Source organism: Pogoniulus pusillus, chromosome 40 (assembly GCF_015220805.1).
Source record: "Pogoniulus pusillus isolate bPogPus1 chromosome 40, bPogPus1.pri, whole genome shotgun sequence".
Taxonomy (NCBI): Eukaryota; Metazoa; Chordata; class Aves; order Piciformes; family Lybiidae; genus Pogoniulus; species Pogoniulus pusillus.
Window position 1 is genome coordinate 420,722 of NC_087303.1, and position 26,850 is coordinate 447,571.

Below are 26,850 nucleotides of genomic sequence, written 5' to 3' on the forward strand. Positions count from 1 at the left end.
GCATTCCCCATCGTATGGCTGCTCCTGAGGAGGGGGCACTGGAAGGGGATGACAGGGTGGCATTGGATGGCAGCGAGCAGCCGGGGCCGGCCCCTCTCTGGGTAGGACTGAAGGCTCTCAGCTGTGTTCCTATCTCAGGTCTTACAGATCGACAGACGGACGGACGACCCCGCAGCTGGGGACCCCCTCGACCCCCCAGCCAGCATCCCCTGATGTGGGCAGCTGCCACTCCCACCTGGAGCTGTCCCACACCCACTCCCCACGCAGCCCCATCAGCCCCGAACTGCTCTCTGTCCCACTCACCCCTCTCTCCCGGGACTCCCTGCGGCTCCTGTCCGGCGACGACGCCACTCGCTGCTCCACGCCCGAGGCCGGCTTCGACGAGCAGGTGAGTGCTGGCTGGCTGGCTCCCCTTCGCCCCCTGCCTCCAAGATCTGGTCATGGAGGCTGGCAGGGAAGGTCTAGCGGCTGCCCATACCTGCAGCAACCACTGCTGCTGGGTGTGAGGGAGAATGTGGTGCTCAGATAGGGCTGGTTTGTCCCCCTCGCTGCTGGGAGACAGCAGAGGTGGCAGGGGGAGAAGAAGAAGCAAGGGGAGCAGAAGGGCTGCTCGAGGGGTGCAGGGGGAGCAGAAGGGCTGCTCGAGGGGTGCAGGGGGAGCAGAAGGGCTGCTCCAGGGGGGCAAGGGGAGCAGAAAGGCTGCTCCAGGGAGGCAAGGGGGAGCAGAAGGGCTGCTCGAGGGGTGCAGGGGGAGCAGAAGGGCTGCTCTGGGGGTGGCAGGGGGAGCAGAAGGGCTGCTCGGGGGTGGCAGGGGGAGCAGAAGGGCTGCTCCAGGGGGGGCAGGTCTCGACACATGCCTCCAGCCCGCTGTCCCCACAGGCTGTGCAGCCCTGGGAGCGCCGCAGCTTCCCACTCTCCTACGACCCCAGGACAGAGTGCGAGGACCAGTCCGACCCCCAGGAGCGGTTGTCGCGCTGCACCCGGCGCACGTCGGGCAGCAAATCCTCCCGGGAGCCCGATGGCACTTCTGCTTTGCCCAATCTGGCCAGCCTCAAGACCCGAACCCCTCTGGTGACATCCCATTCCTCCTCCTCCTCCCCTTCCTCCTCTTCCTCCTCCTGCTCCTCTTCCTCCGCAGCGGTTCAGCGGCCAGCGCACAGATAGAGACATGCGGGAAGACAAAACCAACAGACAGAACTAACTCTTGGCATTAAAGCTTCCAAAACTGCGTTTGATATTCAAACATCCTGCTGGGAATTTTCACAGTTTTTAGTGAATTTAAGGAGTTTAGAAACTGTTTTTGTTTTGGTTTTTTTTGTTTGGTTTGGTTTGTTTTCTTCCCTCCCTTTTTTTTTTTACTTCTTTTTTGTTTTCTTTCTTTTTTTTTCTTTTCCCTGCTCCATGTTCCCTGTTCACATGACTGAGAGCCCCCAGACTGCCCCCAGCGGAGTGAAGCCTTGGGAAGGGGAGCAGCCCACCAGACCCCCTCATCCCCCTCCCTCTTTCCTCCCCTCTCCTTTTTAGGTGTATAAACTAGAGCACAGGATTTAGCTGACTAGCAGGCGTCGGGGATAGTTTCTCTCAAGCAGAAGGGTGTCCTCTTAACCCACTCCCAGCCCCTCCTGGAAAGGTTTTAGTGGAGTGAAATTAGTGGTGAAAAGTGATGTCTTGGGTCTGCAGCCCTCCCCAGCTGTCTCTCTGTCCTCACCGTGCAGTGTCCACCCTGCACCTTCACCTTCTGCCAGTGTCCTCCCCCAGGTTGTAGTTCCAGGTGTCCCAAGGGAGAACTCAGCAAACCCCTTCCCCTCGATCTTCCTCCTGCTCCTTGGGCTGCCACCACCTCCTGCTTCTTTGTCCCTTATCTGGGAGCAGCCCTTTGCCATGCCCAGGTTGGATTGCCCTGGTATGGGGAGGGTGGGATGAGGGCAGGACCCCTGTAGCAGCCTGGCACACAGCTCAGCGCCGGGGGAGCAGTGTGGAGCTGCCTGCTCCACACCTGCCCCGTTTCTTCTGGGCAGGGAGGGGGCAGTGCCCGGCCCGGTGCTGTGGATGCCCTGGGCAGGAGCAGAAGTCGCCGCAGGCCTCGGGGATGCCCTTTGGGGATGGAGCTGTTGGCCAAGGCCAGCAGCAGCTTTCAGCCTGGACATCCCCAAGCTCTGCCCTCGACTCTGTCCCCCCACAGGGTCGAGGAGCTGGGGCAGCCCCGAGGAGCTGCTGGGCACGGTGGGTGGCAGAGGAATGGGACAGGCCGATGGGTTGCATGGCTGAGGCACTCTGGTGGGCATTGGGGGTGGCTTTGGTCTCAAAAGGGGTAAACCAGAGGCACTGAGGTGCTGGGGGGTCTCGGGGCCTGTCACCACTGCTTCGCTCCACTCCACGTCCCCAAGCTGTCGAGTCTCTTTCATTGCCCACTCGTTGGCCCTGCCGTGCCAGCTCCTGACAGGTATTTTCTGTTCAAGCCCAGTTTGCTGTCGTTCCTGCCTCCAGCCGCCCCCCACACACCCCCAGCCGCAGCTCCTGGATCTCACACCCCCCACACCGTGCCCATCCGTGAGGCTGTCCAGGTCGCAGTGGTGTGGCTGTCGGTCCCTGTCCTGTCGCTAGCATTGTGCCTGTCTTATGTATAACCACCTCAGCCCCTCCCTGCCCCACAGAAAAGAAAAAAAGAAAAAAAAAAAACATTTAAAAAGCCAAAAAAAAAGGGAAAAAACCCACAAAAGGACTTTCTTTGTTTTGTTTTGTTTTCCCATTTTGTAATGGTAAAGGAGTTCTGCTCAGCTGCTTCAGGGTTGGGTCTTCTCATAATTTTCGACATTATCTCCTGGGTATCTTTTTGTTGTTTCAGTTTATTTTGTTATTTCTGGCTCTGTTTCTGGTTTGGAGGAGGATTTGTCCTTCCAGCCACAAGCCCTGACGCTGCCACCTCCCCCCCCCACCTCTGCATAAGTGGCTTTTTTTCCCTCTCTATTTATAAGGTTGAAAATTCTGAATGACCCTTTAAGCATTATTAAAAAAATCAAACCAGCCCCGCAAAGGAGCCCAAGAACCACCTTGTATTTTGTAAATACTTTTCTTTTCTCCTGCTTTGAGCTGTGTAATGTCCTTGTTATATAGAAATGCTTTTCTTCGAGAAGCTGATCTTTGTTAATGTCTTGATTCTGTTGGCAGAAGCACAAAAAGTGCTTATAAAAAAAAATAAAAAATTTTAAAAAAAGAGAGAAAAAAGATGAAAAAATCCTGGAGTCGTTGGGAGGCCACTCCGGGCTGCGTGCGAGCGGGTGGGGGCAGGGGCTTGGGCGTGCTCAGCACGGGCTGGGCTGGGTTGGATCAGCTGCTCCCACTCTGTGTTTTGGTGCCTCTCTTTTCTTGCCCTGTTTGCAGCAGCTCAGTCAGAATGATTCTGGGACTCAGGACTTGGGTTGGAAGGGACCTCAGAGCTCATCTACTCCAAATTCCCCACCATGGGCAGGAATCTCTCGACTAGACTCAGCTGCTCAAGGCCTCATCCAGCCTGGCCTTCAGTATCCCCAAGGGAGGAGCTGTCTACAGCATCCCTGGGCAGCCTATTCCAGAGTCTTGCCACTTTCCTACTGAGGAACTTCCTCAGCTCCACTCCAACCCTGCTCTCCCTCAGCTTTAAACCATCCCCCCTTGTCCTGCCTCTAGACGCCCTTAGGGAAGTCCCTCTCCAGGCTGAACAACCTTAGCTCTCCCAGCTTCTTACAGCAGAAAAGGACTCGATCTGCAGCATCGTGGGGTCCAGGCTCTGGGCTGGGAGATGAGATGCAGCAGGACCGGGAGAGCCCAGGAGTGAGCTCAACCTCCACGTAGTTCAGTTGGACCCCTCGTGGTAGGCAGGGGGTTGCTTTAACAGCTCCATTCCGACTCACACCCACGTTTGTCCTCATGGGTGGATCTGCTGTGGAAATTGAATGTTTGCAAGAGACAGTGGTGGCAAGTGAGCTCAGAGAGCCCCAGAGTTTCCACAAGAGAGGTGCACCTGGTTCCTCCTGAGCTGAGTGGATGGGAAGCAGGAAGGTGCACGGTGATGCTCAGCCAGATGATCAAAAGGCTTGTTGCAGGTAATCACCTGGAGGAAAAACCTGATCCTGCCCCTCTGGGAATTCCTGACCTGCACAAGCAGCCAAGTTCTGGGGTCAGCATGGAGCAAAGGGCTCATGGTGTGGCTTCATTGCCACCACAGTAGCTGGTACATGGGGGTTGGTGGGCTGTGAGCTGCCAGCTGAGGAGTGGTGGATTGTGCGAGCTGCCACAGTAACGGAATGGAACTGGAGAGTAAAGGATTGCTGTGACCTGGTGCTGCGTCTGCCCAGCCTCAGCGCTCCCCAGTTAGGGCAGGGGCAGAGCTGTGTTGAGTCTCATTCCACAGCTGAGGAAATGTCCCTGGTCACACCATGGGCCAGAAGTGAAAACAGCTTCCTGGCTGCAGAGCCTCCCCTTCCTACACCCAGTTTGTCACAGGGAAGCCACAGCCGGGGCGGTGGTGGTGGTTGGTACTTGGAAGAAAAAAAACTAACCCTGCCCATCTGTAGCTGCCCCTACAGCCCCGGGCTGCTGGTTTGGCTGCTGGGGCCTCGGCAGCACCGGCAGAGGGAGAGGACGAACTCGGGCTGGGTCTCAGATCCAAGCTGGAGCATCGCCTGGTGCCCCCTCCTGCTCCCCGCGTCGCGAAGCAGGCTGCGTGGCTCGTAGTAAGGACTTTTTATTTCCAAATTCACTTGTACGGCAACAGTGTAAACCAGTCGTTAAAACGCACGAAACACCATGGACACCCACAGACAGAAGCTAAGCTAGAATGATACACTGAGATCAAACCTTCCCTCCCCTCCCAGGGGCTGCCAGCACCACCGGCAGGCTGGCACTGGCAGTTCATGTCACAACCACAGTTACTTTGAGTGCAGAAACAGGGGTCGGTAGCTGAGTCGGTGTCGGTTTGAACCCTTTTCAGACCAAGATGTGTGGAGTAAAGGAAAAGCCGTGGGTCAGGTCTGTATGGCTGCTCCTGGTAACCCTCAGGCCTGGGTCTGAACGTGGGGCAGGGGGGTTTGGGGCTGGGGGATGTGGCTCAGGCTGCTCGACAGGGGCAGCAGGAGAGCAGTGGATGGCAAGGGCTGTCCTGGGACCCTGGGAGGGGATGACAGGCTGGGGCCGTGTGGTGCTCAGTGGAGGACACTCGCAGTGGGAAGGGGCTGCTCGCTGCAGCTCACCACCTGCTACGGACACCTCTGGCCTGGGGTGTTGGTGACCAGCAGGAGCTGCACAGAGGGGCTGGGGGTGGCATAGGGCAAGCCAGGATGGGCGCCTACAGCTGGGCACCATCCTGCTGCCAGGAGGGGTGACTGGAGTCGGGGGCGGGGGGGGTTTGGTGCTTCCCGTGCTGGGCTTGCAGCGGGCACAGACACCGCAGCGGCTCCCGCAGCGATACAGAGGCAGGGACTGAGAACAGAGTCTTACAATCATCGAGTCAACTGGAACGGAGCAAGCGACAAGCTGGACGTGGCCATCACTGGGCCTGCTCGTGGCAGTGCTGGACCAGCCTCTCCCCAGCAGTAAAGCAGCTCCTGGGGCTGCAGAGACAAGGGTTGGACCCTCCCAAAAACCACCACCCACCCATCCTCCCCCCAGCATAGCCAGCCTTCCTCTAGTGAGCTGCCCAGCACCAGGCAGAAGCTCCCTCTGGGGCCCATGTGGACTGTGCAAAGGCATCCCCACCCGCAAACGATGGGCCAGGTCCTGTCCGGGGAGGACAGCCACTTGACTCCAGGTACCGGCTGCTAAAGCAGCCGTGGTGCCCCCTCCCCCCACTCTCAAGACACCATCCTAAGGACACCCACATTGGTGCCTCAAGGAGACCCTTCCTGCAGTGTCCCCTTCAGCCCAGGATCTTGCTGGGAAAGCTCAGCTCTCCCTGAGTGCAACTCCTGCCTTCACCACTCACTGCCCCAGCTCTACCCCACAGCTCGGTGGGCGCTGCTCAGGGGGTAGCCGCCGGGGGGGCGGAACACACGCTGAGCTGCACTGGTCACATCTCAGCCTCTTTGGTTGTAGAAGAAAAGGGCACATGGGGACAGCCATGGGTGCAGCACAGCCCTGGGCCACTCCCTCGGCTGCCAGAGGAACAAAAGCAGCAAAAGAAAGCGAGAAAGAAGCTCCTTTCCCCCGTGCGAGCGGGGACGGGTAGGTGCTGTGTGCAGGAGACACTTGGGGGGGGGGGGGGGGGGGGGGGGGGGGAGGGGGCATGCAGCAAACCCCAGCCAGGAGAGTGCCTGGGGTCGGGGGGGGGGGAGGGTTGTGGGGTTGGGGGGCGGGGTGTCAGGGTTAAGGAGCAGCTACCGGGCCCCGAGGTGGGAGAGCCACCAGCTAGAGCTGCCCCCATGCCTTCCCCTCGCGTCCTCCCGGTTGTCTCCTACCGCTGCCAATGGCACCAGACCAGCAGAGCCACGGAGCTGTCGCTTCTGCCGTCTCTGAGCTGACCTTGCAGGGAAAAAACAACAGGGAAAAAAAACAGCAACCCAAAACTGTTACAAACTGCGCCCAAATCCAGGCCCCACAGCCCCGGAGCTGCGAGTGCCCCTTGCACACCATCCTCAGGCAGTGGCATAGCCACGACGAGTCCCTACACAGCCCCAAGCCCTCCCTGGGCAGCGAGGCAGCAGCTCTGCACCCACCCATGAGCCCGGCAGGCATGCGGTGCCAGGGCTGGGCACGGCCTGGAGCTCTGGTCGGGCTCCCCCCGAGCCCTCCTGGCCCCGAGCCGGCGCGGGGCAGCTCACAACTACTTCACAGCATTGATTAGTTCTCTTTTCCAAACACATGCTCGTTTATGACGACAATCACCACCCTGGCACGGGCCAAGCATATACAGACAAATCTACTCTACGACACGAGGGGGCTGCCAAAGGGGCGGGGGTGGAGCCTCTACTCATCCACTCAGCGGTTCCAGCACAGCCACGGAGAGAGGGGAAGGGGCTGCCCGGGGGTGTTGGGGGGGTGCCCTGCCGCCATGGCACAGCCCCGGCGCCACCGGTAGCCCAGCTGCCGGAGCTGGGGGCGGGTTCGGGGGACGCCTGGCAGTTACCTTCAGACACAGCTCAGCTTTCGGAGGTGAAAAAAAGCAAAAGGTTTCTTCCAAATCGGCAGGCAAATTTAGTGCAGAAAGGGGAGGGTTCCCCCCCCGCGGGCCTCTGCCGCCCGCAGGCCAGACCCCGGCCCGGGAGCGGCGGGAGGGGTCCCGGGCCCCTCCCCTGAGGACCCCTAGCCTTATGCTGCAGGGGTGCTCGGGTCAGTGGCTGCCCCCTCCTCTATCCCCTCCCCTGCTTCCCCCTGCCAGGGTGGGGGCCAGCGAGGGATCTCAGGGAGCTTGCAAGGTTGGGGTGGGGGGAGGGAGGCGACGAGGGGCAGGAGGGGCAGGAGGCTGCGCGCTCCGAGGAGCAGGGGGAGAGGAGGTTTTGTACCTCATCGTGTCACTGACTTTGAAGTCCTGGAGCTAGAGCTGAATGAACAGTAAAAGCAGGTTAAATCATTAACCGGTTAGGGTGGGGTGGGGGGGAGCAGCTGTAAAAGGAACAGAGGAAGAAGGCCAGATTATTATTTCGGTTCTCCTCGTCTCCTCTCGGCCCTGCCGCGCCCCCATCACAAGCCCTGCTTGGCCAGCGAAGCAGACACTTCGTCGGCTAACGTGGCCAGCTGGGGGGAGTCCACCAGGTTGATGCTGCCGGTGGAGGAGACGTTGCTAAGGCGGCGTGGGGAGGCATCTCCGGAGATGGTCGGGGACTTGTAGACGATTTCGGCGCCGTGGTCGGTCTTGGCTTTGGCGTTCTCGCGGAAGGTCAGCTTGTGGGTCTCAATCTGCGGGGAGAGGAGAGGCTGCTGAGCAGGGCAGGGGCTGAGGGAGCACGGCCCAAGGGCATCGCAGCATCGCTCACAGGAGGGCAGAGGCTGGAAGGGAGTTCCGGAGGTCATCGAGTCCAACCCCCGCCACACCCTGCCGAAAAGCAGGATCGCCTGAGGCAGTCCGCACAGGAATCCAGGTGCGATTTTTACCTGCCAGCTGGTGGCTGTTGTGCAGCTGCGAGGCCTCGGCTCGCTGGCATGGTGCCCACCCCCCCGTCCCCTGCCCCGGTGCTCCCAGTCCCCAGGCAGGCCCCTCCGGGCAGCCCACACAAATAAGTAGGCACAACCAGAAAGGATGGCAGGACTGGAGCACCTCGGGATGCTGCCAAATCCATTCTGAGCACCCTGGCATCAGGCTCAGGTGGCACAGCCTGGGCTGCTCCCACTCTCCTGGCAGTTTTACAGGGCTGGAGAAAAAACTTCTACAATCATCAACTCCAACCACAGCCTGGGGGTGGGATCCCCACACAGCTGCCCCTCAACCCATGGCCCCACGAATGCTCCCCTCTCTCCCGGGGAGGGGAGGTGATATGGGTGGGGTTTGCTACTTACTGGTGCCCTCCCCAGCCAAGTGCAGGGCTGGAGGCTGGCTCTCCGGGGGGGTGAGTGGCTCCAGCACCAGGGCCTGGAGCCCAGCAGGGTCTGGGCTCGGGGTCCGAGCAGGCTGGGGCCACGTCTTGTCTTCCTTGCCTTTCTCCCTCTACAGGTGAAGAAACCCGCCCGGGGCGGTGGGGGGCAAAAAATGCATCAGCAACCAAAAATAATTCCAAGATACAATAAAATGCCAACCAGCAGGAAAAAAAGACAAAAAAGAGGAAACAGAAAACTGGGGGGAAAGATCTGAAAGCCAGAGCAGGTCACTGACTCACAGGAAGAACCTGGGAGATGGGAGGGGGAAAGCTTCCCAACGCGAGCAGCTGCTGCCAGCAGAGGAGCTCTGGCAGAGCACGGAGCGTGCTGGCTCCTCCCGGGAGACTCAGCACAGGACCCAGCGTTCAGCCTCAAGTGATGTGGATGTGGTGTCCAAATCTGGATCCTCTGTGTGGCAGAGTGAGGAGGGGACGGGAGAAGGCTGGGGAAGGGCCCACGGCTGCTCAGCGTGGGGCTCGGTGGTAGCCTGTCCCCTCCATGCAAACAAAGCCCCACCTCAGAGTGGCACTGCCTGGGGACGATCCCAGGTGACAAGGTGTGGACTGGGCAAGGGACAAAATCAGAGGCAGCATCTGACCTCAGGTTACACCAACGACCTCCTCCTGGTGTGGTCCTGGGCAAGGTATGAGCAGCTGCCACACAGAGGCAGGTGGCAGCACTGCTGGGTCACAGCACTGCACATTAATTCCCCCTCCAAAGGCCAAGGTCTTCCAACTATGGCCCAGTGAGGGTGCCAGGCTGTGGAGGATCATCAGTGGCACCAATAAGTCGGTGAAAAGAGGCTGAGTGAAGCACAGGGCAGCCTGATGCACAGCAGCAGCGAGAGAAGGGTAAGGAAGTCAAGCAGGCCCTCAGTCAGAGCTCAGAGGTGCACAGAGGAGATGGCCAAGAACAAAGTGCCAAAACACAGGAGCCAAAAGAGAACCTTCCCCTCCCCCGGGGAAGGAAAAGTGGTTGAGAAGCAGGGAGGAAGCCAACCTCTGCCTGCAGGAATTCAGCCACGGTGCCACCAGCCTGGAGTCTCAGCCCTCTGCTTACCTGCTCCCAAGCCTGCAAGGGACCTGCCTGATGGTGCTTTACTTAGCCAAGCCTTACGGTGGAGTCACCCTCAAAGCCTCCGGCAGGAAAGGGTCACCCCAAGATCAGCACTTCTGCCCTGACCAGCTTTTGTCTTTCCATTCAAATCCACCCCCAACAAACCACTGCCTGCAGAGCTCCCCCTGAGAGCCTGAGACTTGAGTGAGGTCATCTCCTGCTGCAGGGAGGGCTTGCTGCAAGGTCACTTCTTTGAAATAAACTAAGCCCTTATGGCTCCAATTTCACTGGGCACCCAGCACCTGTGCAGCACCCTTGAGCTGCCAGCGTCATGCCACTTCCCAGCTGGCAACACAATGCAAAAGCAGCTGGCACTGGCACCCCTTGACGTGAAAGGTCTGAGACATGAATGTGCTTCTGCACCAACTTCAGCGCCCAGCAGAGAGCAGGAACCCGCAGGACATCTGCCAGGGCCCAGGAGGACAGAGCCTGCCTGCTGTCCTCACCACTCTGCCACTGCAAAGGTCCCCAGCGTTGGGAGATGCAGCTCTGGAGCCCAGGGCTCTGCCCACCAGCAGCAGCCACAAGCAGGAAGGGGAGTGGGCAGTGGCACTGGGCTAGGCACTCTGTGCCCTCTGAAGAACAGATAACCTCCTGGTGGCCCAGAGGTGAGTGGAGCAAGCAGGCCCTTCTCTGAGCACCCTTTGGTGGCCTGCTGCCAGGACCCTTGCTGTGTGCCTGCTCTCCACCCAGCACCCCTTTACCTTTTTGTTTCCTCCTCCAGGGACGTGGCTGATGTTGTCTAAGGACCCAATTTTCGACTGCACCTTATCTTTGAAGTCCAGTTTCTCAGATTTCACCTCCACCTGGCCACCCCCTGGAAGAGAAGCTGGGTGAGCTCCCAGGCCAGGCTGGAGAGAGGCTCAACCATAGCAGGGTGAGGATGAGCAGAGGGTGAGGATGGCAGAAAGAGGGACCCTGTGGTGATCTGGGGCATCCAGGAGCCAGGGCAAATGGGAGCCAAGCTGAAGAAACTCCCCAGAGGATGCTGTGTGGAGCTCTACAGAAGCAAGGGCAGGGAGCTCCCCTTACTGCCCTAACACCAGCATTTCCCACTCAGGGACAAGGTGTGCATGGATCCCACCAGATCCCTCAACTCAGAGTGACCAGACAGACTGGAAAGGTCTGGCAGTGATGGAGCTGTGACCAGTGCTCAGCACCCCAGGACTCACCAACCCTCTGCTCACTGCTCCATCTGCTTCTCCTCGCTCTCAGCACTACCCCAACCCTCTCCCCAGCCCCAGATGCATATCATGACACAATCTGCAAGCTCCCAGTGCCCAGCCTAGTGAGCTCCCAATGCCCAGCACCCAGCCCTGTGAGCTCCCAGTGCCCAGCACCCAGCCCTGTGAGCTCCCAATGCCCAGCACCCAGCCCTGTGAGCTCCCAGTAACCAGCATCCAGCTCTGTGAGCTCCCAGTAACCAGCACCTAGCCCTGCGAGCTCCCAATGCCCAGCACCCAGCCCTGTGAGCTCTCAGTAACCAGCACCCAGCCCTGTGAGCTCCCAATGCCCAGCACCCAGCCCTGTGAGCTCCCAGTAACCAGCATCCAGCTCTGTGAGCTCCCAGTAACCAGCACCCAGCCCTGTGAGCTCCCAATGCCCAGCACCCAGCCCTGTGAGCTCTCAGTAACCAGCACCCAGCCCTGTGAGCTCCCAGTAACCAGCACACAGTCCTGTGAGCTCCTAGTGCCCAGCACCCAGCCCAGTGAGCTCCCCGTGCCCACCACCCAGCCCTGTGAGCTCCCAGTAACCAGAACCCAGCCCTGTGAGCTCCCTGTGCCCACCACCCAGCCCTGTGAGCTCCCAGTAACCAGAACCCAGCCCTGTGAGCTCCCCCTGCCCAGCACCCCTGCCCTGCCCCACCTGGTTTGTGGTGGATGTTGCCCAGGGAACCACATTTGGACGTGACGTGGCTCAGGTCCACAGGCTTGTAAACGATTTGGACCTGCCCACAGGAGAAAGGAGAAAGGGATGAGCTGGCTGGCACCGCGGGCACCTGGGGAAGGGGGAGGCACAACACACAGCAGCACCTGATCTGGACTGCAGGGAAAGGACAGCTGAAACCCCCGCGAGATTAATGACACCAGAGAGACTGTCACCAGAGAAGGGAGGTCGTTAATGCCCGTGTGCAGGAGCCTCCCCTAGCACCTCAGCATGCACAAGTTCACCTCTCCAGAGAGGGGCAGGGGGAGCAGAGGCAAACTTTTAAGAGTGCTTAAAAGTGAGAGAGAAACGGTGGAGTGGTGATTAATTGAGAGAGTTGCGTACAACATCATCCAAAAGGAGGAGCTACACCAGAAAGGAGCAAAACCCCAACAAGAGTAAAAAAAACAATAAAATAAATACCTTTTCTGATGGAAAACATAAAGCTTATGTCCACAAAAACTGAAAGAACAGAAATGGTCAATGTGCACAGAACCTGCTTCCTTTTTTCTCAAAGAGTGACCAAAAAATCATCAGTAACAAATTTCAAAAGCATTTCTGGAAATGCTGCAGTGGAAATCAGAGCTCCCCAAAGCCACTGAGCTGCAGTGATCAGAGCCTGAACGCTGCAGGATGCCCGCAGCACAGCGGCGCCGGCTGGCACCAGCCTGACCCACAGCAGCATCGCCTCGTGGCATTAGCGTGGGGCTTTGGGTTGGCCTTTCCTCACTGTAACCCTGAGCACAGGTTCCAGAACCCCACCAGGACACCCACCCACGCCCCTCACCCGCCTCCCCCCCCCCCCGCCCAGGGTAAGCCTGCCCCAGCAGGGACACGCAGGCGACAGGGAGACGCAGACAGGAGGGAGGTTAAGGTGGAGCTGTTTAGTGGTTAGCAGTGGAAGACCACACTGGAGAACACTGGAGAGGTCTGGGACCACTGGTGACAGTCAACACCGACACGACCCAAGCACAACACATCAGCTACAGCAGGAGCAGGAGACAAGGGGCTCGGAGAACACCCCCGCAGCCCCAGGAGGGCAGCCCAGAGCCTGGCGGTGGACTCGCAGGGGTGTGCCCGAGGTGCTGCTGGGGCTGTGCAGGAGCAGCCGGACCGGCAGCGCCTCCGGGGCGGTTCCTACTCGCTGGGCAGCGTCTGACGCTCACTGCATCTCGGTGTCCTCACCAAGCGCCACGGAGGGCAGGATGCTCCCACAGATGCCAGGATGTGCCAGCACGAAGGGGACCTCTGCAGGGGAGCTGACTCCTCCCAGCAGCCTGCAGCCTTCGGGCCACCGCGGCCGAAAGCCAGCGGGAAGGATTCAGCAGCCTTCAGCACCCTCTTCAGCACATCCCAGCAGCCTGTGCTGCCTCAGAGGCCCAAGGGGAAGGTGCACCCCTCGGGTGTCACGCTGGTCCCATCTCCCTCAGAGCTTGGGGCTGGACTGTGGTGTGCACAACACTAAGAAGCTCTGCCCCCCTGCACCACACAGCCAGGAACAGCAGCTGGGTGCCAGTGTCCCATTGCCACGGAGCTCACATGAGCCTGCCGTGTCTCCAGTGCTCACCAAAAGGCACAACTGACAGAGAGTGGAGACAGAGAGAGGGGAGTAAAGCAGCCCCAGGGCCTGGGGGCACATCGCAGACACAGACATGAAGACAGTGCTGGGGGAAGGTCACACATGTGGAATGCACCAGGCAGGAGGAGAGCTCAAGTCAGCCAGAAGGCAGGAAACAGGTCCCAAAAATGGGCAGCTGGCACCTCCCTGATCCCATCCAAAGGACCTGGAAGCAATTTGGGCACCACTGGGACCTAGGGCTCCCATCTGCAGAGCCAGCCATCAGCAACTGAAACACTTTCTGCCCTGATTCCAGACCCCTTTTTCACAAGCAGGACTCCACGGACCCTTCCCATCCTGCTGGGGAGCAGAGGAGGGTCCTCCCCCTTCAGCAAGAAAGGAAAAGGGGTACAGAGCTGCTTGCCTGTGAAACCAGTGCCAGAGACCTGGGGATCCCCACTTCTCTTCAGGAGCATTTTTTTGCCCAAGGCATCACCTTGTCAGAGCATCAAAAATCCAGGAGTCAAGCTCAGGTTCCTGCAGGAACAGCTCCTTGCTGTCCCTCTGGAAGCAGGAGTGGCTGGGCAGGCAGGTGGAGGATTGAGGTGTGGTGGCCACCAAGGGCCACTGGTCTGCTGCTGCGCCTCTGTCAGAGAAGCTGCACAGCACAGCTCTGCTCCAGGACAGCCTCTGCAGCCAGCTCAGCACTGAGCCTTGCTCTGAGCACCCACACCCAGAGCTAAGCTGCTGCTCTGTGCTGGCACAGCCAGGCAGCTGTCAGGAGTGACCAGAGCCTGGGCAGGGATGACAACCTCCAGCCAAAACTGCTGCTCATGCTCAAGCCAGCACAGCTGCAAACGCCTGCCCCTGGTGTGAGCTCTGGGTGGAGGGAGGGCTGAGCTCACCAGCCTGTGCTGGAGCCAACTGCCAGCCACAGCACTGGGGATGAACACCAGCTGCTGGTGTCACCAGTGGTCACCATGCACCAGCCAGTCCAGCCAGAGCAGGACCCCGGGGTAGGAAAGAGCAGGGAACCTGCTTCAGAGGGATGAGACCTCCTCAAAGCAGCTCCTCTGCCCCTCCAGCCACATAGAGCGATGTCAAATTCCAGATGGAGGTTGCAAACCCAATGCTTGGGTGTCAAGACCTCTGCAAGGCTCAGTCTCTCAGGGAGGGCATCCAGAGAGGTCAAAACCAGCACCAGGAATCCACTGGAACATCTGAGAGGCACCAGGTAGGTCCCTCAGAGCGCCACAGAGCAGGCAACGCAGACCCTGGGTCGCACTGTTTGGGGTCTCAGTGATGTGTAACCTTCCTTGGTCCATCATCTTTCCTGGCCCCAAGCACTGTCTCCAGAGAGTCCAGTGCAGATTCACCAACCTCTGTGGAGTTTCTCCAGGTTTCTGGCACAGTGACTGAGAGCTGAGTCCGGCTCTTTTGTCTGGGAGGGGCTGGGAATGTCAGCATTCAAATCAATGAACTCAACACTGCCTTAGGCTCAGCCTCCCTGGGCGCTGCCGGGCACGGTCATTAGCAGGGAGAAGCTTGGATCATACTTGCCTGGCGGGAAGGGGCAGGAACCTGAGCTTGCAGGTGCTGGGTGGAGTCGTGAGCGATTCAGCAGCATATTGAGCAACCAAGACGATGTTTGCTCAGAGATCTACCCAGCTCCTGCATCAGCAGCTACCTCACTGTCTGCCAGAGGTTACCCACCCGGCAGACAGCGAGGCACTGAGCCCTCCAGGTAGTGCCACACCTCGGGGTTAAAGGGATGTTTGGTTACAGACATGGCTTCTACACAGGTCAGTTAGTTCTGTCCATGCCAGGCACCTGCAGGACTTGTTATGGGTTCATCTAACCACGTCTGGTTGGGTTAATGGGGTTAGATGCCAGCACAACACCAATGGCTGTGGGCCAGCTGCCGACAGCATTGGTGCTGGAGTGGGTACAACATGCCACTGCTCATCAGGGTAGCACAGAGCATTCAAAGTGTGGAGGGTACTCACACTGCCTCCTCCTGGGATGTGTTTGATATTATCCTTTGAGCCACACCTGGATTGAACGCTGCTAAAGTCCAGCTTCTTATTAATTATCTGCACCTTTGGTAGCCAGAAAAGAGTCATTGCACGTCACCAATAGCTATCTGGTGGCAGGGGCGCTGCAGATAGCATTGGCAGTTTAGTGTACACAACATGCCACTGGTATCACCAGAACTGTTAGAGTGCATTCAAAGTGTGGAGGTACTCACACTGCCTCCTCCCGGGATGTGTTTGATATTATCCTTTGAGCCACACCTGGATTGAACGCTGCTAAAGTCCAGCTTCTTATTAATTATCTGCACCTTCGGTAGCCAGAAAAGAGCGTGAGAAACAACATGACCATCTGCAGCTGCACCGAGTGCCACACCACCAAAACCAGCAGCCTGCTGCCTCTGCCCATGCCAACAGCAAGGCACAGCTCCTAGCTCACTGCACAGCTTCACCTAGACTGGGTTGGGTTGAAGGGACCCAAAAGATGAACCAGTTCCAGCCCCATGTCATGGGCAGGGACACCTCCCACCAGCACAGGCTGCTCAGGCCTTGAACACCTCCAGGGAGAGGGCATCCACAACCTCCCTGGGCAACCTGTGCCAGTGCCTCACCACCCTCACTGGAAAGAACTTCTTCCTCATCTCCAGTCTCAGTCTGCCCTCCTCAAGCTTCAACCCCTTCCCTCTCATACTATCACTGCAAAAGGGAATGGATTGTCTGCTCAAGGGTCAGAAACTGAAGGTGTGGGTGGGCAGGTTCTCAGCAGAGGCTGGATGCATCTAGCTTAGGAAGGTTCCAGGACAGGCCAAGCAGCTCACCCCCGAGCTCCTTCACTGAACCAAGCAGGGAACCTGCTGGGCAGCAACGCTGGAAGGGAAGCAGAGCTCTAAGGCTCAGCTTCTGCAGAGCCAGGGGGAGGAGGGAGGATGGAGCCGAGAGAAAAACGCCAGCTCGGCCCCATTGCCATGCCAGGCAGCGAGGCAGCACGCCCCCTCTGCAGCACACAGCTGTCCCCTCTGCAGCACACACACACACCTGTCCCCTCTGCAGCACACAGCTGTCCCCTCTGCAGCACACACACACAGGGGGCAGGAGCTGTGTGCCCAGCAGGGCCTGGGAGAGGAGGCCTGACCTCTGCACTGGGCAGGGCTCACACTGCCTCTGCAGTCCCTGACGAGCAAAGCTGCCAGGATGCAGTTCCCTGCCTGCAGTTCTCTGGCTCCCATTCAGCGGAGATGACAGGGGCAGAGCAGACCAGGCCCAAAGGCACAGCTCTGCTGCACCTTCCTCAGATCATCCCGGCAGGGAGAGCACCTGGCCGTGGCTTGCTGCCACTTACACCGTGTCCCCTTCACCCTCCACTCCCCGCCCTCCGCCCACACACATTTCTGTAGTAATGAAGCTGTGTCCACCTGGGGCTGGTTTTCCCTGCTGGGGTTGCCCCTGCCTAGCAGCAGCTATTCCAGACAACACAAAGCTGAAGGCAGCTCCTGCTCCTCCTGCACAGCCTGCAGATGCTTTGCAGCATGGAGCTGGCTTTGCAACCTGTCTAAGCATAGCCCAGAGGTAAAGCAGCTGAAAAGCAGTCTCTGGAGACAGCACAACCCTCAGGAGAGGGTCAGAGCCACAGCACCCTGCAGGAGGGCAGCGTCACCACGCTGCACACACAGTCCCTGCGTGACAAGGTCACGAAGCTGGCAGAGCAGGAACCTCTCCCTCCATTTCAGCTGCCCCCAGCCTGCCGCTGCAAGGAGAGCTCCTCGCTGCGCCCTGCTTCATTAGCACCAGAAGCACTGAGGCTGATGTCTGCCTCCAGCATCGTTGTCCAAGCCCACACCAATGAATCCTGCAAACCAGGACCCAGATCTGCCAGAGCAGGCTTTGCCAGAGCAGTGCTCAGCCTCCCAGCGACGACAGAAGTGTTCAGACCATGCAGAAACACTGGAAGAGACTGAAAGTAGTGGGGAGTGTGTCCCACGTGTCTGTACCCCTAGGCTGGGCTGGCTGAAAGCTGCGTGGAGAGCAGGCTCCAGACCCACTTCTCTCTGGCCACCCTAAAATCAAACCTGTGGCATCCGTCCCTTCTGGTCCCCAGCTCCAACCATTCATCTAAGAGCAGCCTCCTGGCTGACCAGAGCACCCAGTCCAGCCCTTCTTGCCTGCAAAGAGCAACAAACTGTCCCAAACTCAGCTGTGGCAACAGCAAACTTGTTTGTCTGGCAGAGGGAGGGGGAAAACCACTCGTAAAGGCTGGAGGAAAAGGAAGCAAATCCTTAAACCGGTTCACAGTAAAGGAAAGGAGAGCTCCTTCCACAACCCCTGGAGCAGCAGCAGAACTCACTCCTGTGCTAAGCAGGCAGAAGGGACATGTGGTGCTCTGCTAACGCCCAGCAGCCAGAGCAGCCTTGCCCAGGGCTCCAGAGACGCTTCAGTTCACAGGATCACAGAACGGTCAGGGCTGGAAGGGACCACAGGGATCATCCAGCTCCAACCCTGCCATGGGCAGGGACACCTCACACTGGATCAGGTTGCTCAGAGCCACATCCAGCCTGGCCTTAAAGACCTCCAGGGATGAGGCTTCCACCACCTCCCTGGGCAGCCTGTGCCAGCATCTCAGCACCCTCATGCTGAAGAACTTCTTCCTAACATCCAATCTGAATCTACTCACTTCCAGTTTTGCTCCATTCCTCCCAGTCCTATCACTACCCAACACCCTAAAAAGTCCCTCCCCAGCTTTCCTGCAGGCCCCCTTCAGATACTGGAAGGTCACAATAAGGTCTCCTTGGATTTAGTACAAAGCAAAATGTGCTTTGGTCAGTGAACTGCACCCCCTCCCCCCACTGTCCAGTACATGGCGAGCCACAGGAAAACTGCAGGTAAGGAAGTGGAAGAGCAAAGCTGCTGTCTGAGGGGCTGAGGAGAGGCCACCTCAAGGCTTCTCCACCTGCCAAAGTGGAGCCATGGAGTCACCCACTCACACCAAGCGGCTTGCAGTGCACTCAGGGAAGGTTTGTCACAGCTCTGTCAGCAGCAGCAGAGCAAGGGCTGCAAGGCTGTTTTCCACCCCCTACCCCCTCTACCACCCCCTACCCTCCCCAAGGGCAGGCAAGGACAAGCACCCAGGGACTGTTGGCTGCAGCAGCCATCGGATGTGCAGCTCTGTCACTGAACCTGTGCAGGAGCCACCTTCAGCAGGCAGAGGAAGCAGCTGCCTCCGTCCACCCACACTGCAAGGGGGGTTACAGAAGCCTCAGGATGTGGCCACGCAGCACAAAGAGGTGCTGAGCAGCCAGCACCACACACAGCTGCTCACACCACTCCCTCCTCCAATCCCTGCTCTGCTGGGCTTGGGAAATGTAACCCCAGAGCCTCGATGCCAAGCACTCAGAGCAAGGAGTTCGCTCTGCTGCTCAGGAAACAGCCTCTCTGGGTGAGAAGTGCCCCTGGCTAGCACAGAACAGCGGCACCAGCTGTGGCCATGCCACTCTGCACCACGGAGCAAGGCAGTCCCAAACCTGCCAGGCCAGAACCCTCCTGGAGAGGAGCCCATCCTGCCTGCTCGCTGCTCGGGGGCGGTTTGCTTGCTAAAGACCTGCAAGCTTCTCCCAGCCCAACCGCTCCCTAACTCTGCCAGGGCTGGTGCTAAACCGATGCCCTCAGCACCACACCTGTGGGGATGGGGATTCAGCCACCTCCCTGGGCAGCCTGTGGCCGGCTGAGGAGGATTCAGAAACACATCCCTGACTCTTCAGGGCTGCAGGTCACAATTTGCTCTCCCTGCCATGAGGGCATGTCATTCCCCTGGCAGCCAGTCCACACATGGACATGCCACCCTTTCTGCATGCCACACCACGAGCTCTCTGCAGGACAGCTGCACTAAGCCAGGCAAAGCACTGCAGAACAAGGACCCAGCCCAAACAGCCCCAAAACCTCCAAATTCAGACTGGAGATTACAGGATCACAGATGTCAGGGGCTGGAAGGGACCTCCAGAGATCAAGTCCAACCCCCTGCCAGAGCAGAACCTTAATCTAGCACAGGTCACACAGGAACACATCCAGACAGGGCTGGAAGGGCTCCAGGGAAGGAGACTCCACAACCTCTCTGGGCAGCCTGTGCCAGTGCTCTGGCACAGGAGAGAAGTTCTTCCTCATGTTGGGGTGCAACTTCCTGTCTGTAGCTTACATCCATTGCTCCTTGTCCCAACGCCGGGTGCAGCTGAGGAGTCTGTTCCCTCCCTCCTGACCCCCAGCCCTCAGATATTTATAGGCATTGATTAGATCCCCTCTAAGTCTTCTCCTCACCAGACCAAGCAGCCCCAGGCCCCTCAGCCTCTCCTCACAGGGCACTGCTCCAGCCCCTTTAGCATCTTTGCCGAGTGGATCCCTGCCCCTCAGCTCAGCTGCCCTCTGCCACATCTGCAGCCCCACCGTGCTGCTGCCGCCCCGGGGAGTGCTCTCCTCTCCCAGAGGCGGCACCAAGCACCCACCGTGTCCCTCCAGACAGAGCCCTGGCAAGCAAGAGGCCACCTCTACCTTGCCACCTCCGGGCTGGTGCTTCAGGTTCTCAGTGGAGCCGATTTTGGACTTGACGTTCTTCAGGTCGGGCATGGGCGCGGCCGAGGGCTGGATGCGAGTCTTGGCGGAGGCAGGAGACTTGGGCGGGGTGCGAACCACTGCCACCTTCTTGGGCTCCCTGGCTGGTGGGGTGGGCAGAGAGGGAGTGCGGGAACGGCTGCCTGGAGTCCCAGGGGAGCCGGGACTGCTGTAACCGCTTCTGTCTCCAGACTTGGGCTGCTCACCTGCGGAGGCAAGCGCAGGGTAAGCGACCCCGGGGACACGCAGCCCCTGCCCCGCTCACTGCCTGCCCCTAGGGGCTACGTCTGCCCGGTGCCAGGGCCCACCAGCAGGCCGTTTCACTTCTACTTCATTTGGAAGTGCACACTGTGGTGGAAGGCAACTCCCTCGTTGCCCAGAAGGAAAATGGTCTTAGTTGTGAGAGTCTCCCCCCAGCCCCAGGCATGCAGGATGAGTTAGGGACGAAGACACTGCTTTGCTGTTAGCAAGTTAGAAGCACTCCTAGAAAACGCTGTGATGCCATTAAACGAAGCTGATGACTCAGCAGCTTAGAGCTGCCCCCACTTTGAGATGAAATGGGAAAAGAAAATAAACCCCTTGAACATCACCTTTCTCGGGCTTGGCTGCTGCAGGAGGTGGTTTTTTCTGCTCCTTCCTGCCTGTTTAATGAATGAGAAAGATGCTTAAACCCAACAAAATAGAAGCTGAATGGATTCATGGGGTTTTGTGCAGCTCTGCTAAAAATGGGAAGTAGAAACAGGCAGGGAAATGCAGGGTCTGAAGGGGAGTTCACAGTGCCTGATACTTTCTGGGGGTCTCTTCTCTGGGCATTAATGGGCTAACCTCCACTCCTGCAACCGAAGACCTGAATCCTCTTGCCCCTGCTCTTTGTGAAATATTGTACAAGAGAGAAGGAACACATGGATTAAAACCCAGCCCCCCAGTCCAGGGAGCTGCCTGAGGCTTCCAAGCTGGAGGAAATCCCAATCGGACAAAGCAGCTACCCTCTCTTGCACACTGGCAGCTACGTGCAGGAAGTAGACACAGCAGCATCCAGAGAGGCTCACTGCAGAGGACTCAGCCCTAGCTCTGCCCCACAGCCCCACGTGAGGAGGCTGAGCAGCTCTGGAGAACCACACAGACCTCCACCTGCTGGCCCTGCCCTTGCTCAAGAGCTGGGCACGACCTCAGCACTGGGGCAAACTCTACCTGACTGCATGGAGAACCAAAGCAGAGCCTTGGGAGTCAAGAGACAGCACGGGAGGGCTGCCCCCATCACTCACCAGAGCTGGGAGGTGTCTTGGGGGCCGTGGGTGTCTTTGCTGGGATGCGTGTGGCATTGGTGGAGTTCCTCTGCCCGGCCGCGGGCCGTGGTGCGCCTGTCTTGGTGCCAGCTCTCGCCTCCGGGCCCTGGGGGTGCAAGGGGCAAAAGGCTGATGCAGGGGGTTCTGCCCCAGGATGGGTTATCAACCCTCCATGGACCCACACAAGACCCTTCTGCTCCCCACTCTCACAGCCCACAGGGTTTCCCCACAGCAAGGAGCTGTGCTGTGCCCACTCACACCCTGCGTCCTACCCCCATCATTGCTGTCCCTCCCGGGCTGCCAAAGTGGCTCTGCTGCTCTCCCTCGTGGGCTCTCAGCTGGGCCTGCCTCCTCCACCACACACTCAGCTGTTCCACCTTCGCTGTCCACATTCCACTGCTTTGTTTCTGCTGTTCTGCTAAATTTTTGTGTATATACCTGAAGCCAATCCACTGCTGGGCCAAAGGCTGCCCTCAGGAGCACAGTGCCAGGCTCCAAAACCAGAGAGGCACCTCCTTTGTCCACCCTGTGTCACCCACTGCTGTGACATGTGGCACACTCAGCATCTCCAGTGGCATGGGAACAAGCAGCAGCTGCTGCCTGCTGATCCTGCAGGAAAGCTTCCCTTCCTCATGCTGATTTGTGCATAACTGCTCATGAAAAACATAATTACAGAATCACTCTGGTTGGGAAAGACCTTTAAGGTCATCCAGCCCAACCCTTAGCCCAGCACTGCCAGGGCACCACTAAACCATGGCCCTCAGCACCACATCTCCAAGGCTTTGAAACCCCTTCAGGGATGTGGACTGCATCACTGCTCTGGGCAGCCTGGGACAGGAGTGGACAATCCTCTTGGGGATGAAATTGTTCACATGTCCAACTTAAACCTTCCCTGGCACAACTTGAGGCCATTTCCTCTCATCCTGGCACTAGCTCCTTGGGACAAGAAACCAATCCCCACCTGGCTCCAGCCTTCTTTCTTGGAGAGCAATGAGGTCTCTCCTCAGCCTCCTCTTCTCCAGACTAAACTTCCCCAGCTCACTCAGCTGCTCCTCCCCAGCACTGATCTCCAGACCCCTCACCAGCTCCGTTGCCCTTCTCTGGACCCACTCCAGTCCCTTACTTGGGAGTGGCCCCAAACTGCACCCAGGATTCGTGGTGTGGCCTCACCAGTGCCAGTGACAACTGAGCTGTGTGGTCCCAAGGCAGCAGGAACTGGAGCATCCCTCTCACAGCAAACCCACATCTCATTGCCTGTGCCCTGCCTTCTCGCCTCCTCCCCTCAACCTGGGTGCCTCTGGATGACTGAACAGCACAAAGGGAAGCTCCAAGCTGCTTTCAGTCTGTGGAAGCCACCAGGGTGGTGTTTCCTGCTCTCCATGCAGCACCTGGGCAGGGCTGGCTGTGGTGCATTCCAAACACAGCTGCTCTTAGAGCCAACCCACCCAGAAAGCCCAGCAGGAAGCTGCAAAAGCCAAAAAAAAAAGCCTGAAAGAGCAGAGACCTGAAATGGCTCAGGGAGAGCAGGAAACACCCTGCAACAGCGAGATCCTTCTGCTGTAATGCAGTGCAAAGGGGTCTAGAGGCTGAGCAGATCCACCCAGGGCTGCCAGCCGTGTCCTGGGCTGCATCAGAAGCAGCATGGCCAGCAGGTCAAGGGAGCTGATTCTGCCCCTCTGCTCCTCTGAGACCCCACCTGGAGCATCGTGTCCAGTTCTGGAGCCCTCCAGGACATGGAACTGCTGGAGAGGGTCCAGAGGAGGGCCACAAAGATGATCAGGGTGGGCAACAGGCTGGGAGAGCTGGGGCTGTTCAGCCTGGAGAAGAGAAGGCTCCCTGGATGAGGCTGGATGAGGTTTGAGCAGCCTGGCCTAGTGAGAGGTGTCCCTGTCCATGGCAGGAGAGTTGGAACTGGATGACCTTTAGAGTCCCTTCCAACACCAGAACTGCAGCCAAATGTGGCCACAGCCACTGGGAGGGGAAGCACCAAAGGGGCCGTGGAGGGACTGCCCAGCCAGGCACTGCCAACCATCAGACCTGCCAGGGGGCTTTAAGGTGCTCCCAGGGGCAGCTTTGCCTCTCTCAAACCCCACTTCCTTACCTTGGCTTTGGCTTCTTGTGCTCCTGCACTGGCAGGTCGGGATGTGCCAGAAGAGCCTCGCTTGGAGGTGGAAGCAGGGCTGGAGGGTGCTTGCGAAGGGGTTGTGCTAGAGGAGGTGTGTCGGTGGGGGGGGATGGAGGGTCTAGCACCTGGGGGGGTGGCAGTGCAAGGTGAGGATCTCTTAAACATGGAAACAAAAATAAAATGGGAACAACAACAAAAAATAACATCAGTATGGGAGGGAAACACAAAGGGATCACCGACACCAAACAGGAGTGGAAAGTGCAGTCCTGGGCTGGGGTCAGAACTGCCCTCACCCTGCATCACAGAGCTGTGGGCTCTGCTGGCACCCAGGGCTGCTCTGGCAAGTCTGGCAGCCCTCATCCCTGCTCCTCCCCTACAGGGCACAACACCCAAACCCCTTTCTGGGGAAGTGTCACCCTGTGCCAGCCTGCCCCTGCCACCACCCCCCAGCACCAGCAGCAGGCTTTACCCTCTGAACTGCTTCACTGCCTCTCAAGCTCTCTGCTCTGCTGGCAAAGGCACTGCAGGAACAGCAGCAGCAGCACCAGCATGTCTGGGAGCTGCAGGTGGCTGCTCCCAGGTCTCCCAGCCCCACCCCAGCTGCTCTGTCAGTTATGGGTCGCTGGTTTTTATCCAGAAGGCTCGGATTGTTCACTGCTTGAAGCTAACCACAGCCCTCACCTTTAACGCTTCGCCCACTGCACTGCCCAGCAGCTTGTCATTATGCTGCCTGGGCACCAGCCAGGAGAACGAGCAGCTGAACTAATGCTCCTCCAGCCCAGCAGTGTGACAGATGTCCCTTAAACCGCTGAAGACTCTTCTCAGTGGTGCCCAGTGATAGGACAAGGAGCAGTGGGCCAGGAGGTTCAGAGCCCTGGAGCAGGCTGCCCAGAGAGGTTGTGGAGTCTCCTTCTTTGCAGAGATTCCAACCCATGAGGACATTGGGATCCTTGGCCAAGCTGCTTTAGCCAGGAGGGTTGGACTAGATGACCTCCAGAGGTCCCTTCCAACCCCCACTACTCTGATTCTGGAATTTGCCCATTCTTAAACCTGTTCCTCACCCACGGCTCAGCAGCTGCAAGGCCTAGAGTGCTTCTTTTTTCGTTTTTAACCTACATGTCTTGCTCTTTTCACTGCTACTCTGCTTGTCCTCAGTCCAGCCCAAGACAGTTTTGAGTCCGCTTTCACACCAGTTTGCCCCAGCCAAGTCAGATGGCTGCTTTCAAGCCTCAGGCTAAGTGATCTCCCTAACTCCCACCCACCCCCAGGACCCACAGGTCTGCTGCAGGCTTGGCTCACTTCCCTGCCATCAAAGCTCACCAGGGACTGCACCATCCAAACCAGGGTGAGGGAAGGGAAAATTAAAGCACTTTTGAAAGACAGATGGAAAACCAAAAGATAATGGAGAGGGCTCCTAAGGGGCAGGACCTGAGGCAGGGAGGGCAGGAGAGGTGTTTGGTGGCACCACCTCTGGGGCTGGGTTTCTGCTTACCTTGGGTTTCTTTCCCTCAGCTTCAGTCCCCTCCTTGTCAATGCGTCCTGACAAACGGAGAAGCACAAATCAGAGGTCCTGGGACTGGTCAGTAAGCTCTAGAGAGATGGCAGTGCCTGGCTGCAGCGACATGCAAACTGGAGGGGGGGTTCTATGTTCCTGCCCCCTTGAAATGAGGCACTGCTCTCAGAAATGTTCCAAAGCCATTCCCTTCTTGCAGAGCTATTTCCACGCCCTAGAGACATTCTCTCTGGGTTGGACAGGTTGCCCAGAAAGGTGGTGGAAGCCCCACCCCTGGAGGTCTTTAAGGCCAGGCTGGATGTGGCTCTGAGCAACCTGATTTAGTGTGAGGAGTCCTTGCCCATGGCAGGGGAGTTGGAACTGGATGATCCTTGAGGGCCCTTCCAGCCTTGACAGTTCTGTGATTCTATGATCCTGTGCACAGGCAGCAAGCAGCAGACACAATACACAAAGGTCTGCAGGAGACCATTCTGCCCAGACGTGCACTTGGTGCCAGGAGCAGCAGTTCAGTTTGGGACAGAGCAGTTCTCCTCTTCAACCCCAGGCATGAGTCCTCCTCTCTAAAACACCTTTTTTGTTCTAACATACAAATAAAGACCACAGCTGAGGGATGCTCCAGTTCTAGCACTGGGCTGCTCATGATCTCATTTACAGCTCAGTGTGTTAGTGCTGAGCAGTTTATACCTGCTTGTTGTTAATTCTCTTCTCTCCTGACACGCTGCTTCCATCTGGGTCAGGCCCTGCAGGGTCTTAAGGTTTTAGCTGTTGTCCTACTTGATTTGCCCAGAGAGCCTGTGGATGCCTCATCCCTGGAAGTGCTCATGGCCAGGTTGGATGAGGCTTTGAGCAACCTGGGCTAGGCAGAGGTGTCTCTGTTCACAGCTGGGGGGTTGGGAATGGATGATCTTTGAGGTCTCTTCCAGCTCAGGCTATTCTCTGATCTGCACCAAGCTTGCAGTGCCTGACAGTATTGCAATGCTGTGCCCAAAGACTCTGCAAGCATGGCAGAGCACAGCACCACTCAGCAGATCAGAGAGAGAGAGGAAGCAATGTTTGTGTTCAGACACTCAGAACACAGCCTCCTTGCCCCCTGCTTTCATCTAACCTCTCCTTAATCCCACTGATACCCTCCCCAGGGTTTTGGAAAGCTGTTCTGCGGGGTGAGCCCTTCCCCAGTGACCTGAAGGGTGTCACTGATACAGCACCCACCCCAACAGCCACTCCTGGGGCTGCTGGAGGCATCATCTGCCCCCCCCCACCCCGACATCCAGTTAAACTGGGGATCAGAGCAAGGCTGCAGCAGAACAGCCACAAAGTGTCTGTGAGGGAAAAGAGCAGGAAATAACTAAAAGAAACTCTTCCTAATGAAGCAGAGACTCTGCTGGACTGCAGGCAGGGCACCCCCAGCCCGCTGAGGTTGCCAGGCTGTGATGCCAGCAGCAGCAGCAAGCCATGCCAAAGCCCTGCAGCACATGGGTGAAGCTTCCTGCTGGCTTCTCGGGTAGTGAGCAAGGAGAAATCTGTTGTGAGCTTTAGCTCCAATGCAAAAAGCTGCACCAACGATTTCCTCACCCGTCTCCTGCAGCACAGAGCAGCGTTTGCAGGCTGAGAGAAGCAGCCAAGGCAGCTCTGTGGCTCAGGCTCCAAGGTGAAAGGCAGAGCATCCTTCAGGCCAGGCCCTGGAGCCTGGTAGAAGATGGTGACAGAGCACTGGGGGTTGATGTGTGTCCTCCTGCCTCAGCTTATTGACACAGCTCTCACCGCACAACTGAGCAGGACCCCTGGTAAGCCCCACAGAGGTGGAAAACAGCTCCTGGAGAAAGGAAAGGTCTAAGAGCTGCCCTGCTGGCAGGGATGTTTGTGCATTCAGCAGTGAAGTCAGACCTTCACCCAACACCAAAGGCTCGGACTTAGATGAGCTTTAAAGGTCCCCTCTAACCCAAACTATTCCATGACCCTATGATTCCAAGACAGTTAAGATTGAGATTGCTGCAGCTCTAGGGTCTGATGCCCTTCCAGCCCAGACTGCAGACACTCAGGCTGTTAGATGCCCCCAAGAGTCACACACCCAAGCAGCTCCCAACACCCTAGGTTGGATCAGCTGGGGACACAGCATCCAGAGCTGGTGCTGGAGCAGGGTGTAAGAGCATGGGACGTGC

At 58.1% G+C, this 26,850-nt stretch overlaps 2 protein-coding genes across 19 annotated transcripts in view; one reads left to right on the forward strand and one right to left on the reverse strand.

The window, feature by feature from the left end:
- Window positions 1–3,065, forward strand: part of KANSL1 (KAT8 regulatory NSL complex subunit 1) — a 111,866-nt gene extending 108,801 nt beyond the window's left edge. For all 3 annotated transcript variants that reach the window (XM_064174650.1, XM_064174652.1, XM_064174651.1), the window contains 2 exons: window positions 139–388; window positions 880–3,065. In XM_064174650.1, coding sequence (XP_064030720.1) covers window positions 139–388; window positions 880–1,164 — 535 coding nt within the window. In that variant the 3' untranslated portion in view covers window positions 1,165–3,065. The remainder of the gene's footprint in view (window positions 1–138; window positions 389–879) is intronic.
- A 1,642-nt stretch (window positions 3,066–4,707) lies between these two features.
- MAPT (microtubule associated protein tau) overlaps window positions 4,708–26,850 on the reverse strand; it is a 61,277-nt gene continuing 39,134 nt past the window's right edge. For 6 of the 16 annotated variants that reach the window (XM_064174629.1, XM_064174622.1, XM_064174632.1 and 3 more), the window contains 9 exons: window positions 24,671–24,717; window positions 21,033–21,159; window positions 20,358–20,408; window positions 19,708–19,973; window positions 15,393–15,485; window positions 15,151–15,243; window positions 11,527–11,608; window positions 10,365–10,477; window positions 4,708–7,869 (listed from right to left, as the gene is read on the reverse strand). In XM_064174629.1, coding sequence (XP_064030699.1) covers window positions 7,654–7,869; window positions 10,365–10,477; window positions 11,527–11,608; window positions 15,151–15,243; window positions 15,393–15,485; window positions 19,708–19,973; window positions 20,358–20,408; window positions 21,033–21,159; window positions 24,671–24,717 — 1,088 coding nt within the window. In that variant the 3' untranslated portion in view covers window positions 4,708–7,653. Of the gene's footprint in view, window positions 7,870–8,466; window positions 8,615–10,364; window positions 10,478–11,526; window positions 11,609–15,150; window positions 15,244–15,392; window positions 15,486–19,707; window positions 19,974–20,357; window positions 20,409–21,032; window positions 21,160–23,154; window positions 23,335–24,670; window positions 24,718–26,850 lie in introns of all 16 variants that reach the window. The other 10 variants (XM_064174633.1, XM_064174628.1, XM_064174634.1 and 7 more) reach the window with 8 other exon arrangements.